This window comes from Tamandua tetradactyla, chromosome 14 (genome assembly GCF_023851605.1).
Source record: "Tamandua tetradactyla isolate mTamTet1 chromosome 14, mTamTet1.pri, whole genome shotgun sequence".
NCBI lineage: Eukaryota > Metazoa > Chordata > Mammalia > Pilosa > Myrmecophagidae > Tamandua > Tamandua tetradactyla.
In genome coordinates this window covers 91,467,285-91,482,610 of record NC_135340.1, presented here as the reverse complement: position 1 = coordinate 91,482,610, position 15,326 = coordinate 91,467,285, and the positions used below count along the sequence as shown (strand labels likewise).

Sequence of the window (15,326 nt, the reverse complement as noted above, 5' to 3'; positions counted from 1 at the left end):
TATTACATAATTACTCAGCCAGGATTATACTTGGTACTGTAGGATGCCAGAATGTAGACACAATTCCAACCTTCCAGGACGCTGCTTTCTTGGGAGAGATCCAAGACTTGCGTGAATTAGTCAGAAACTAGCACAAAATGGTATGTAATGTGTCGAACAGTATATAATTTTGGTTGAAAATAGCATGAAAAATAAATGCTCTGAGATTCTAAGAAAAGCAGGTTGAAACTAATTTTTTTAATATCATTTTTTTTTGGTATGCTGTAGGGCAGGGTCACATTTCATTATTTTTCCATGTGAGTATCCCGTTATTACAGCATCATTTGTTGAACTTATTTGTTTTGTTTTGTTTATTTGTTTTTTGGGGAAATGCATGGACCGGGTATCAAACCCAGGTCTCCCGCATGGCAGGCAAGAATTCTGTCTCTGGAAACTAATTGATTTTAAAAGTGTTTATTTTGAGTTGGTTCAGCAAATGTCAACTATTGAAACTTTTAAAAAAATAATTTTCCTGTATACACTATTTGATTCTATTTATTTAGAATTTAGCTTATGTACAGAATTGTGTACACCATGCCTTGTCTCTCTGACTGAGCTGTTTTGCTTACACTGGGTGCACCAGTGCTGACCAAAATATGTGTCCAGTAATGACCCAGCAAATGCAGCCCCCGTCAGTGTGGGCCAGAGCTCTCAGGGGTGTGCCACTAATTAGGCTCCTCTTCTAGAAAGATGTGTCCAGGCAGAAGCTATTAGGGTAGAAAGAACAAGAGGCCAAAGGGAAGCCCTGGGCATCCTCAGAGCTCTGCTGTAAACAGCTCTGCAGCACCAGCCTTTCTGGTCATCGGACCCCATCTGTAAAATGAGAGGAGTGACTGGCTTATATCCATTTTAGCATTTTGAGGTTTAGGAACACCATAAAATTACAACATTTAGAACCAATTACAAAAGCATGATCTTTTAGTAGTACTTGAGTGCACCATTAAGGTTTGGTGCTAAAATACCATTGATGTTTGCACCTGCCATCTCTGTAAAGTCATGCTAAGAAAATGGCATTTCTAGTACTGGATGTATTAGGAAGATATTCACAAAGCAGAATCTTAAGGGTTTTCATTAGGTGGACTGTTAGGATTAATTTATTATTTTGTTATACCATATCTACTTTCTTTCAGACAGGATTTGAGGTGGCAATTCAAGCTAGATTTGTTTTTTTTAAGTAGGAATGCAAAAGGTCCTTACATGCTGTTGAGAGACATTTTATTTCTAAACAACCTTAAATATTTAGTATTTTTTGAACATTTGCATCTCTTCAGAAAAAGAACAAAAAAAGGAAAAAACTCATACATGCCACACCCCTTACCCCTCCCTCTCATTGACCACTAGTATTTCAATCTACTCAATTTATTTTAACCTTTGTTCCCCCTATTATTTATTTATTATGCACATTTTTTTAGTCATCTGTCCATACCCTGGATAAAAGGAGCATCAGACACAAGATTTTCACAATCACACAGTCACACTGGACTCAGCTCAACAGTTTCAGGTACTTCCCTCCACCCACTCCAATACACCATAAACTAAAATGGGGATATCTGTATAATGCATAAGAATAACCTCCAGGATAACCTCTCGACTCCATAAAGAGACTTTTATAGGAAGCAAGGTACAGACTCTGTTGCATTTATGGAGTAAATCAAATACCTTAAATTGCTCAGAGAAGCAGGACATAGAAACTCCTGTAGTACAGTCTCTATTAATGATTAATGAAAAAATAGGCAGTGAAAGAGATTCAGAGGATGGGTTTCCTCTTGCTAGAGTGACCAGATAATCTTTAATAGCTCCCATATAGAAAACAAGGTCTATTGTCATAAAATGATTTTGGGGGAAGTGGTAATTTTCTGTCAAATCATTTCTTTTAGGTTGGAGAAATACCATCAGTAGCTATTATCATCCCTGTGCGCAGATATTATGATAAATAAGCTGGTGACATTTTTCTATCAAGTGAATGTTTCTTTTTCATAAATGCATTCGAGTCTTGAGTCAACATCATGCTTGGAATTTCATACATTTCATATTTCCTTGACAGAGGCTGATTCAGCCAACACTGAAAACTCTTATTTCATCAGAGAGGCTTATTAGTGGGGAGAAATACGACGGTCATTGAAAAATCTTTGTCATTTTTTTTAACTTAGAGCTTGAGGTAGTTTTATACAAACATGTATAAACAACAGTATGACAGAGCTGAACAGATGATCCAATCTTTACCTATTTGCATGTTAAAACTATGAATTTATAGCATGTTTATTTTACACTTACAGTTGATAAATGAACTTTGTTTCAATATATCTGTTTTCTAGGTTTGGAATTTTATGACAAGCAACCCCCACTTAGCCCGGGCAAATTAAAAGCTTTTGCAACTTCAATTTTAAGTTACTCTGTATTAAGTGTTGAGTTTTTCTTAAGGAATTTAGCATACTCCAAGGCAGGTAATCTGATTTAACTAAGAAATATATCCAAGCCAGAGTATTCCTTACTTGATCATCTGTATTAACATTTAATTTTAATGCATTAGTAATAGCCTAAATGTGTGGTTGCTTAATGATGTTAAACTGTTTTACAAGTATAAGTTTTTGGTGGGAGAGAAGTCAATATACTAACCTTTAAAAATTTGTCATACAGGCTTATCTGAACCATCCTTTATTGCAAAACATGAAGATAATTTGTTTAAGGATTTATTTCAAGACTACGAGAGATGGGTTCGTCCTGTGGAGCACCTGAATGACAAAATAAAAATAAAGTTTGGCCTTGCGATCTCTCAATTAGTGGATGTGGTACGTGTGCATCTCAGTGCGTGTTCAATGGCACAAAGCTTTATTGGGAGTCGGTGGTGGGTGACGGTGTGTAAGACACAGGCCTTGCCCTCAGGAAGTCACAGGTGTGATTGAGAAAACTCTTTTTTATCTCATTTGATAATGAGGCTAGGCGTATTTAGAAGCTATTAAAGCAAACACTTCATATTGAAGTGTCTCCTTACATGTGTTAAATTTTCTGAATCTAGTTGTATTTTTTTTTTTTAACATGGGCAGGCACCAGGAATCGAACCCGGGTCCTCTGGCATAGCAGGCAAGCATTCTTGCCTGCTGAGCCACCGTGGCCCACCCTGTAGTTGTATTTTTGAAAGGAGAAGGTCACAGAGTAAAGTTATCGTCTTAGGACCAAAAAGTGTCTCAGTGCCACCCTTCACGCATTTCAGGGAGTCTTCCATATGACATTCACCAGTGGAATAAGTTCCTTTGACAGCTCATTCTTACTCTCAAGAGAGTCTTTCTATTTAAATGCTAACTTTTAAACTACTTTCTTCTTGTTTTGTCAATCAAAAATTGTTTTCCTGCTGTGTTCCCAGAATAATCCAGAAGTGTTTGTCTGTCTGTGTGTATATATACACATATACATTTCAAAATAACATCTGTGGAAAAATAAATATCAGAAAATACCTATTTACTGTAATTCTACCACTTAGAGATTATCAGTAACATTTTGTTGTATTTCTTGTCAGTTTTTTCTTTGAATATGTGTCCCAAAATTGGAATATCTTAGATGTAATTTCTATTTAAACTTTTCCTATACCATGCATAATCTTCAAATATAATTTTTAATGGTCACGTAATACCCCATTTATAATGTGTTTGAACATTGCCCTATTGTTGGCAGAAGCTTGCTCCCAATTTTTCCTATGATAAATAGCAGTGATGAATATATTTGCGTACATATGTCTGAATTTCTCTTTTCCTTAAGAAAAAGCAGCGAGCAAATCAAAGGATATACATTTTTTAGTCTGCTGATGCATGCCACCTAACTGCTTCCAGAAAGTCAATATATACATTTTGACTGTGTGCTTAGCCCTTTGCTGGGCAATGTGGGAAATTTTAAATATAAGTAAAAATGGGAAAGTAGGAAGAAAGGTAAATGGGACTTGCCCTCAAAGATCTTTCCCTCTGGTTGGTGCTGTTAGCATACAAATGACAGACATTCAGAGCACCACGGTACTACATTGTCATGCCATAAAGATCTGCGAATTCAGATTTTAAGACTATGAAAGTCTCCCAGGAGATTATGGAGGAAGGCAGGCTGGAGGAAGCCGTGCTTGAGCTGACCTTGGAAGAAGTGAGGGGTTTGACAATGGCAGAGAGAAAAAATACTTAAATCAGAAGCACCAAAATAATCCTAAGTGTATAAGTGTTCCTGGGCCTTTTTGTTGGCCACTTTAGATCAGAAGATTGTGTCTGAAACCCAGCCAGATTGGAGAGGTCTGACTGGGTGGGGGCAGTGAGGGGTGAGCCCTGCATGCCTCTGTGCCTTGGCTCCAGCTATTTCTTAGGCTGCAGAGTTTCCTTCTAGGCACGAGCCATTTTTCCTTCATGGCCAAGTTCATTTGTCAGACCCTGAACTCTTTCCAGCCGAGTGGGACTGTATTAAAGTGCAGAGGACACTGTGGGCTGAGTTTGGCCCCTTAGGCTGGCCAGCGCCCCTGGGTGCTGGCATCACATCCTCAGAGCAGCTCCGCCCCTCGCACTTGCCCCAGAGCCGGGCACCGCGCCTGGTACATGGAGAAGACTGGATGCACAAGAGATCCGATAGGGAACAGATTGGTAAAAGTAAGACGTTCAGGAGATCAGTGAGGCAGCAGTCATAATACAGGGTGATTTTAGGAGTGAAAGAAAGACTGGGCGCTTGGGAGGCAATTAAGGAAATGAACAAACTGGCAGAAGAAGCAGGAGTTGGCCACTGAATAGAGAGGGATGCAGCAAAGGTGATGCCAAGTTTTGAAGACTCAGTGATTTGAAAGAATTAACACACATTTCAAAGATACAATTAGTTATGGGGGAGGGGGTGGAGAAGATGGTGAGTTTGTGATTTGGAGAGATTGTGGCACATTCAAAAGAAAATATTCATTAGGTCCTTGAAAAGTCAAGACTTGATTTGACGCAAGACATGAGGCAAAGGATGTCAGTTTAGAATTCCTGGCCCAGGGGCTATTGTTGAAAACTTTGGATTAATGAGTTTTGTCTTGTTTTTTATTTTACTGTGTTAAATACATGAAAATTGTTATTTTTTAAAATAATTTTTTATTAGAGAAGTTGTAGGTTTATAGAAAAAGCATATATAAAATGCAGAGTTCCCATATGTCACCCTATGATTAACACTTTGCATTAATGTGGAATATTTGTTGCAATCCATGAAAGAAAATTTTTTATAATTGTATTAACTTTAGTCCATTGTTTACAATAGGGTTCACTGTTTGTGTTGCACAACCCTATGTTTTTCTTTTAAAATTTTTATTCTAATAATATATATATGCCACCTAACATGTCCCCTTTTAACTACATTCACATATATAACTCAGTGCTGATTTTAACCGTTTTTTTAAGTGGTATTAATTATATTTGCAGTGTTGCGCAAACATTATGACTGTCTATTTCTAAAACATTTCATTAACCCAACAACAACTCTGTACCCAAAAGCAGTACCTCTCCACTCCCCCTCCTCTAAGCCCCTGGTCACCTCTCATCTGTTTTCTGTCTTCTGAGTCTGCTTGTTCTGGATTATTCGGATTGATGAGTTTCTCAGGTAGGTGAGGAGAGGGCAGGAGTCTAATCCCTAAGAAACAGTAGTGGGAAGGATGGACAACCAGACAGCGTTGCTTCCCGAGAGAAGCGCCCAGAAACTGGAGTGACTACAAGCTGGGAAGAGAACTTGGCCCCAAGAAGAGGAGGGTTGAGTGGCCTGCAGGTTGAGAAGGGAAGACTCACAGAGTTGCTTCTCAGCTGTTTTATGTGCCTTTTATCTGGAAGATTTTTTTTCCCCCAGCAACCCTGTAGTTATGTTTGGTGGCCCCTCCTTGACGTTTTCTCAGAATCCATCTTCTTTCCACGTGTGTTCTCTTTTAAAAAAATCTCCCTCTGGGTGTGATGGTTGGGTTCAGGTGTCAGCCTGGCCAGGTGATGGTGCCCAAGCCCTCATGATACGGTTGTCTTGTTTATTTTTGCTTTATTTTTTTTATGGCTAGGTTTAAAAAAAAAAGACTATTACCCCTAAAACTTTTCTGCCCTACTTAGGTGTAGTTCACCTTTCTCCATTTATTGGTGGGTTGTTTTTACCGCCTGCGTGGCATTCTACATTTGTCCTTATTTAATTTTGCTTTTGTTGCACCCTCTGTTGTGCTGAACGCATTATACTCGAGGTCGCCTTTGGGTGCAATGGTGAACCAACCCCCACATATTTGGGGGAGAAGGAGGGTATGGATTTGTGGATTGATCTGTGTTACTGTTGAAATTATAAAGTATTGTCTGGGTTCTAGCCCATAGAGCATATTTTGTATATGTTTACATTTTTCTGGGGAAGAACTTTATACTTCTCAGTAGATTCCCAAAGGTGACCCACCACCGTAGCACGTCATAGGAAATATTCACCAGAACTTTCCTCGCTGTTAATGCCTCCACTTAGGACTTTTGCCTAATAGACATATCTGATACAGGAGTCAGTCTGGATGGTGTATGATTTGGTGGGGAGGTGGGAGCACAGCTGGCTTGTGGAGTAGGGTTTGGGTTAAGGAGCTCTGAGGTCCAGAACTGGTTGTGTCCCTTAGTGCTGTGATTTTTAGGCAGGTCATCTCATGGGCCACCGTTTCTGCATATGAAGAATGAAGGGATTGCAATAGATCAAGTCCCTAGGTCTTTTCCACTTCTAATGTTTTAATCAGGGAAAATTGCTTTTTGGAATTGTAGTATGTTCTAGTTTGCTAGCTGCTGGAATGCAACACACCAGGGATGGATTGGCTTTTAATAAAAGGGGATTTATTTTGTTCCTTCTTCAGAGGAAAAGCAGCTAACTTTCACCTGAGGTTCTTTCTTACGTGGGAAGGCACAGGGTAATCTCTGCTGGCCTTCTCTGCAGGCCTCTGGGTTCCAACAACTTTCCCCGGGTTGATTCCTTTCTGCATCTCCAAAGGGCTGAGCTGCGAGTGCTGAGATGAGGTATGCTGAGCTGCTTGGCTGTGCTGTGTTGAGTCTCTCGTTTAAGCACCAGGCAATTAAGTCAAATGTCATTCATTGCAGCAGGCACGCCTCCTAGCCGACTGCAGGTGTAATTAGCAACAGATGAGGTTCACGTACCATTGGGTCATGTCCACAGCAACAGAGCTAGGTGCCTTCACCTGGCCAAGCTGACACCTGAATCGAACTACCACATAGTGTAAGAGGGAGGGCCGTGGATGGCTCTGACAATTCTTTGACAATGCTGTATTTCCCACAGAAGGGACCCCACACAGCTCCCGTGTCCCTACCGTGGACTCCCTTGTGTCTCCTGCCCTTCCCTGGGTCTTCCACCTGTTGTGGTTGAGATCAGGAATGGGTCATCTCCAGTCGTGTAAGCTGTTATGTCCCTGTCCTCTCTCCCCAACTGTAGTCTCGCCTGACACTTCCGTGGGTCTCTGTGCTTAGCATTGTATTATCCTATAGACAGTGTTTGTGGTGGTGATTCTGGTGATCTTTTCCTGGTTCAGCTGGATCCATGATATTTCAGTAAAATTTAAGGGAAGAGATAGCATTTCAATTAGGCCTTGAAAATTTGGTGGGATTTTAGATAGAGGGGATGGCAAAATCAAAGATATAACAGCAGGAAGGTATAGGTGGCAAGTAGCAAGGACCCCTAGTTCTCTAAAAAAGCAGGATCTGAAAGCTTTATGGGGTTGGCCTACAAGACTGTGACCTCAACGTTTTTTCCCTACATAGCAGCTCCACAGAGATTCGGATTTGAGTCTCAGCAGACAAATGTCATTATAGTCCCTCAGAAACACCCAGAAGCTCTGTACCTCACTCAATCTCAGGTGGACACTGTTCTTGTATTAGCACTTCTAAAATAAAGATGTCTTAAAACCGATGGCAGTTTATAATTAACTGGAACCTTTTAAAAAATGTCTTATCGCTGAACATGTAAAATAATGCTGTGTTTGTATCTTAGATTTGGTGTAATATGCTAGTTAAAATCATGAGTGTTCATGGTTTTAAAATTCCAGTGTTGCACTTTAGTATAATTTATCTGAAATACAGAGTACCTTAAAAGAAGAAAACATGAAACTAGGCGTGGGGAAAGAATCCTGCTTTTCTAGAAAACCAGATTCACGCAATGTAAACACTCATTTATGGAGAGGAGTATGTATAGAAATGTACACTTCTTATTAAAAATATCATTTTCTATAATTAAAATAATCAGCCTTCTTTACATTTTTTATAGGATGAGAAAAATCAGTTAATGACAACAAATGTCTGGTTGAAACAGGTACGTATAAAATTCAAAAGGCACCCAGCTGATGGCTGGTAGGGCGAGGGGACACAAATAGGTGGTCTCAGTGGCCTGGCCAGGATACAGAAGGATGAGGTTAATGAGTTCTTCTGTTATTTAATGAATAGTTTTGAGTTCCTGCTCTGTGGCAGTTCTGGGACTGGGGAAACAGTAATGAAGAAAACAGACAAAAATCCCTGCCCTCAATGAACTGCATTCGGCGGGAGGGCAACCAACAAGGAAGTTATATAGTAACTGAGCAGCTGCGAGCTGGGCGAGAAATTCAGTGGGAAAGGGCATTAGGAGCCCTGGGGATTTTACTGTGAAGCGGGATCAGGGCATGCATCCCGGAGAAGGTAATATTGGTGCAAAGACATGGGGGAGGAGAGGAAGCCAGCCATGTGGATGTCTGCGGGAACAGTGTTCTAGGCAGAGGGACCAGCAAGTGGGGACACCCTGAGGGTGGAGTCCGCCTAGTGTGTTTAAGGAATAGCAAGAAGACCAGCATGGCCAGAGGTGAGTGAGCTGGGTGGAGAGGAGATGAGGTCAGCGAAGCAAAGGGAAAACAATGGCACAGCACCTCGTATGCCGCTGCACGTACTTTGGCTTTTGCTCTGAGCAAGATGGAAATGGGCAAAAATGTGATGCATTATTTTTATGCAGATGGGCCCTTTTTATATCAATAACTTTTTTTCTTGGCCACCGTATATATGTCCCCCATCTGCTATCGAGTGCATCCCTCTGTTCGTCCTTTATCAGCACTAATTTTATATACCTGTTCCTTAGCCCCATTTAAAAATCCACGTATGAGGTGCCTTTGGAGTGGAGCTCTAAGTTGATGTGGCCACAGAACTGTTACTGAGTGGAAGTTGGACGTGGTGTTTAAATGTGTGAACTGTGTAATAAATCCAACACCCCTTTGCACACAGACAAGTCCAGCAAAATCCGGGAACAGTACAGCTGGAAAAGAGAGTTTCTCTTGTGCTTGGAATTTAGATGCACGTGGCTGCAGCTTCTGTGCATGGTCAGTTGGTGGCAGAAGCTTCTGGTGCTGAGCAGAGCCAGTGAGTGGCCCACGAGGACCCTGGCTAGAGCTGCTGCGAGGGGTGGGGTGGGGTGGGGTGGGGACACACAGCGTTATGCTCGAGGGCTCATAAAAAAGGAAGACGTGCAGGTGAGTTTTCCCTGTTGGGGGTAAAGATGAGTCATGTCAAAAATTTCTACGTTTGACCAAAAAAAGTATACTTTTTCACTGTTTTTGACTATTTTGTTGAGATTGAAGGCCAGTTCTTTGTTTTCAAGGAATGGATAGATGTAAAATTAAGATGGAACCCTGATGACTATGGTGGAATAAAAGTTATACGTGTCCCTTCAGACTTCCTCTGGACCCCAGACATCGTGCTGTTTGATAAGTAAGTTCTATTTATCAGTATAACAGTGTGCTTTCAAAAGAAAACACTTCTGTTAATATTAGTCACCAGTAATTTTCTCTCTCTTTTTGGAAACTGTTCAGCTCTAAAATCAAATGATGTGAGTTTATCTTCTTCCATTTCATAAACCTATAGTTAGTTCTGTAGATCCTCACCTTTTTTTAGTGTATTGTTTCCTGATCATAAAAGTGCTTTTAGATGCAGGAGACCCGGGGTCAATTCCCATCCATGCGCGTCCCCCCAAAAAACAAACCAACAGAAAGTCAACAAATGGTGCTGCAAAAAAACAGGATACTCACATGGAAAAGTACTGAAATGTGACCCCGCCATACAGCATACAAAAAGAAAGTGTTCTTTGATTTCCAAATTTGTAAAGAGTTTGGAAAGTACAGGAAGGTATAAGGACATAGGGGAAAATCACCTATAATCAATCTCATTATCCCAACTACTTTTATTAGTTTGTAAGTAATGAACTTCTCGTGTGTCTGGCAACATACTAAGTGCCTCACATGCTTTATTTCATTCGGTTTTCATGATAACCTCATGAGGCATGTGTTGCTATTACATTTATTTTACAGATGAGAGGGAAGCATAGGACATTTATTCCTTGTTCAAGATGATATAGCTTAAGTGACAGAGTTGGGGTTCAAACCAAGACATCTCCATTTATTCTCTTATTTAGGAGACTATGGATTTGGCAGACTTCCTTCCAATTTTTTTTGGGGGGGTGCAGTTTATACAGAGTTGAGGTCAAATTTTATATTGAAATTTTGCATAAGTATTATAATTTTCCCACAATGAGGAATGGTAGGTTAATAACTCATCTTTATAGAAATCTTAGCCTACCTAAGTGTGTTCTGAAGGTGATTTTTAAACTTTTGGAGAGGATAACTCTGGGTACTAGGATAACTCTGGGTACATTTTTCCTTGGGCCACTCCAGGGAAAATCTGAGACTTTGCACTTGTCCTGAAGCTTTTTTTTTATCTTCCTTGCAAAAAGGCAATTTGGCATGAGGACCAAAGCAAACACCACACAAAAATACCTTTTATCATTTCAAACCTTTTACCTCCATGTGTCTTAATATGCAAGGGGTGAACAAAGCTATAAGGTAATACGATGCAGCTTCTTGGAGCATCGTTTCACTTTAAGTCATTGGAAACATTTTCCTATTAAACATGGCTGTATTACAGAGCGAACTGCAAAAGTCACATGAACTTTAAATTAATGATGTTTCAAAGAAATCTTTGGTTTGTGGTGCAGCTTCTTATTAGCCTTCTCCAGTGTATGAATTCACTGGGTGGGAGAGTTTGAGAGGCACTGCCTTTTTTCAGGGCCATGCCTGCTTGATTTTCTTATCCTTTCAAAGAAGAAAGCGCCCCGTATTTGTGGTGGGCTGGGAGGAGCACTGTGTTGGGAGTATAGGAGTGTGGATTCAGGTTGGGCTCTGTGCATGTCTGTTTCATGAATAGCCCAATTATATATATATTTATGTTTTTTTGTTTTGTGTTGTTTTGTTTTGAGGGGGGAAGTGCATGGACTGGGAATCAAACCTGAGTCTTCCGCATCCAATTCTATATTTTTGTGTGTATAAAGCGAGATCTTTTCAACCATTAAAATCCTAGGATCTGGGCTGTGCAACGATGGCTTAGTGGTAGAATTCTCACCTGCCATGCTGGAGACCCAGGTTCGATTCCTGGTGCCTGCCCATGCAAAATAAATGAATGAATGAATTAAAAATCCCAGGATTCTGTGGATATCTCTGTTAATTGTCAGTCCTGTATTATCTGTGACGATATAATTGTCAGTCCTGGGGTGGACATGGAAGAAAGGGTCCACTTCACAGTAAACTTAGATATTGAAGGGAGATGGCTCAAAAGCCGGTGTTCCCTAACAGTTATTTCATGCTATTGGTTACAGACTTTTAAAGTCCTAAGCTCCTAAAGTGCACGTCTGGGTTGTGTTCTCTCTGCATTGCTGTGTGTATGCATTTCAGTGCAGATGGTTGCTTTGAAGGGACCAGGACGAAAATGGTGGTCAGGCACGATGGCACCGTCACGTGGACCCCGCCAGCCAACTACAAAAGTTCCTGCACCATCGATGTCACATTTTTCCCGTTTGATCTCCAGAACTGTTCCATGAAGTTTGGTTCTTGGACTTACGACGGCTCACAGGTCGATATCGTTTTAGAGGACCACCACGTGGACAAGAGAGATTTTTTTGATAACGGGGAATGGGAAATTGTGAGCGCGACAGGGAGCAAAGGAAACAGAACTGATGACTGCTGCTGGTACGCATATGTCACCTACTCATTTGTCATTAAGCGCCTGCCTCTCTTTTATACCTTGTTCCTTATTATACCCTGTATCGGGCTCTCGTTTTTAACTGTACTTGTCTTCTATCTTCCTTCAAACGAAGGTGAAAAAATCAGTCTCTGCACCTCAGTCCTTGTCTCTTTGACCGTTTTCCTTCTGGTGATCGAAGAGATCATACCTTCCTCTTCCAAAGTCATCCCTCTGATTGGAGAATATCTGGTGTTCACCATGATTTTTGTGACGCTCTCGATCATGGTAACTGTCTTTGCCATCAACGTCCATCACCGCTCTTCCTCGACACATAACGCGATGGCACCCTGGGTCCGCAGGATATTTCTCCACCGGCTCCCCAAGCTGCTGTGCATGAGAAGCCACGTGGACAGGTACTTCATTCAGAAGGAGCAGCCCGGGCACCGTCACGGGTCACAGCCCCGTAACACACTGGAAGCTGCGCTCGACTCTATCCGCTACATTGCCGGGCACGTGCTGAAGGAGAATGACGTCCGCGAGGTCGGTGGCGTTGGATTTAAAAATGCAGATGCGCTATTGTCCCATTTCCATTCGTGCGGAGCCCTTATTCTCAGCACAGACCGTGGGCTGCGAATGTGCATGCCCTATTGTAGAAAGGAGCTTAACTAAATACTTGCTTCGGTCAAAACCCCTGCAAAAGGGAGCCTGTGTATAGAAACAGCACCTCCGTTTCCCCAATCAGAATTAGGGTGGCCTGAAGAAAACTTCAGTGTTAGGCTGACCTTTCTGTTATTCTAGGGAATAGGCAGTCTGCCCTAGGTTTTCCTGGCTCTGAATGATCAACTGTTTTAATTTTATCCTCAGTAACTTTGTTTCTGAATTCTCTGGGAATTTGCAGACACCAATTGCTTTATGCTTTGTCAAAAGTTATTTTATTTTTTTAAAGAATGAGCTTCATTGAAGCTTTTATAAATGCAGCCAAGATATGTTTCTAGAATAAATATTTTTGGTTATTCAGCTTAAGAGAATGTTGGTGAAATTCAAAGGAGTAAGATGTTCTCATGTGTTACGCATCTGAGTGTTCACAGAAGCTTAGTAATAACTTAATGTAATGACAATTTAAGTTTAATAATTTAAATATTAATGTATTTTAATTAACTTAATTTAGTGATTTATTTATTTACATTTACTTATTAATTTAAATGCAAGAATTGAACATGAACACGTTTATATTGGACCGAATTTTTCTTTCAAAGCATGTAAAGTTTCAATCTTGGCACTATCCCTTCTCTTTATTATATGTAATATTTCAAAAGCTATGGCTGTATTTTAAAAAATGAATTTTATTGAATGATCCCATTAGAATCATATAATTCTAATTTCCAAAGCTTTTTTAGGTGGAAAAATCTGTAGAAGGTATGGGAAGCAGACAGAGTGAATTTGGTAAAACAATACCCTCCCCCCCCTCACAGGGACAGTTGATACCTATTTTTATAAGCTTTTAGTGCATATAGATTTGAAAAGTTTCTATTTAGTGATAGTAAAATTAAGTAAATTGGCTTATACTGTCTGAAGCTATGAGGGAGTTTTGAAACGATTTTTAGATGAACGATTTAGACTGAGATGGAATTTAATAAATGTATGCAAAGTAAAGAGATGTAGATGGGCTCTTCTGGGGTGGGGCTCCTTAGAAGCAGGGAAGCAGTAGAGTGGTTCCAGTGTCCTCAATTCTCATTATCTCACAACTTGGGGCACAGGCACTAGAGAATTCCCGTGTTTCATAAAGGGTCAGGGGACTAGGGAAGCCCCAAAGAAATGGCCTTGTGGAGCCTCTCTGCTCAGTGGCTGGTCCCAGCTTGCCCTTACTTTGAGGTCATTGGATCTGCCAAGCCAGCTCCTTGCTAACGCTCTGAAAAGGGGGAGGAAATGAACCTCCTGGTCCATCAGTTTTATCTTCTGGGAGTTTGTTAAAATTAAACTGAAGCGGGAGTCTCTTTAAAAAATGGAGACAATACCTGGCAGGAACAACTAACCCAAATAACTGTATGGGGTAAGAATAAAGAAACTTCTTTAGTTTATTGTAAAATAGCCAAATAGTAGAAATATTTAAATTTTCATTAATAATCTACAAAAATAAGTTACTTATAGTTAAAGTATGTACAATTATTATTAATGTCTTGTGTGTTTTCTTCTTTTTTTTTTTTTTTGGTAACAGGTGGTTGAAGATTGGAAATTCATTGCCCAGGTTTTGGACCGGGTGCTCCTGTGGACGTTCCTACTGGTTTCAGTTGTTGGATCTCTTGGGCTTTTTGTTCCTGTTATTTATAAATGGGCAAATATAATAATACCAATTCATATTGGAAATGCAAATAAGTAGTACTGCTCAAGAGCTGTAGTATGAATTTAGTTACTGAAAGGCACATAGATCTAATGGCACCTTTTATAAAATTATGAAAATATAAATTGTTTAAAATGTAATGCAAGCTTTTCGCAGATTAGTAGTTGCAAGTGTCAGTTTATCTTAATAGATTGCCTCTGAGAACATCCACCTGCATGACTGAAATAACAACTGATCAAATAACTTTTGGTCTTCTAAAAATAGAAGCAAAATATTATCTGCACTATACCAGAGAAAAGTTAATGTTTATATCCTGGCAAATAATACTAATTTATAGTCAACTATAAAATTTGTCTTTTCCAGTTAAAAGATAAATTTATATTTTAATTGTGTTGGAAACTCCAGTTGGAGACTAATTTTAAACCTTTTCTGCATGTGGTGAAGATAATCTTTCTGACCTATATTCACAGGAAAACAGCTTATCTTTAATATAATATTATATACTACTGTATTAAGTAAACTGACTACTTAGTATGATTGCAATTTAAAGCCACGCTGCTTTTCTATGAATGTTTGTTTAAAATGGAAAATGACAATTGGCAACTCCGCTAAGGTTTACATTAGATGCTCAAACAAGCAATCACTGTATTAAGTATTTTCATAGCTTACCATTCAAAATAAAGTCACAGAATAGATGACTCCTGTGGACACATGATTGCATGCCCTTAACATTAATTTCAACCCCCTTGTCCACATTTTCCACAATTAATAGCACAATCTTCTATAGATATTGTGATAATTTCTTATACTTGATTTTAGAATAATTCCGTAGAATTACATGGATCCTGTTTTAAAACATGTCTATGGATGCTACTAAATCATTCTATGAGAAAATCATCTGCCAAGATAAAAAGATGGTATTCTAATTAAGAACAAGC

General features: G+C 39.8%; 1 protein-coding gene across 1 annotated transcript; it reads left to right on the top strand.

Annotated features, from left to right (window-relative positions):
* Positions 1-2,725: 2,725 nt before the first annotated feature.
* CHRNA5 (cholinergic receptor nicotinic alpha 5 subunit) lies at positions 2,726-14,793 on the top strand. The gene is made up of 5 exons (XM_077128487.1): positions 2,726-2,828; positions 8,290-8,334; positions 9,640-9,749; positions 11,762-12,590; positions 14,266-14,793. Exons 2-5 carry the CDS (start codon positions 8,308-8,310, stop codon positions 14,425-14,427), a joined length of 1,128 nt encoding a protein of 375 aa, XP_076984602.1. The 5' UTR covers positions 2,726-2,828; positions 8,290-8,307; the 3' UTR covers positions 14,428-14,793.
* The last annotated feature ends 533 nt before the right edge of the window (positions 14,794-15,326 follow it).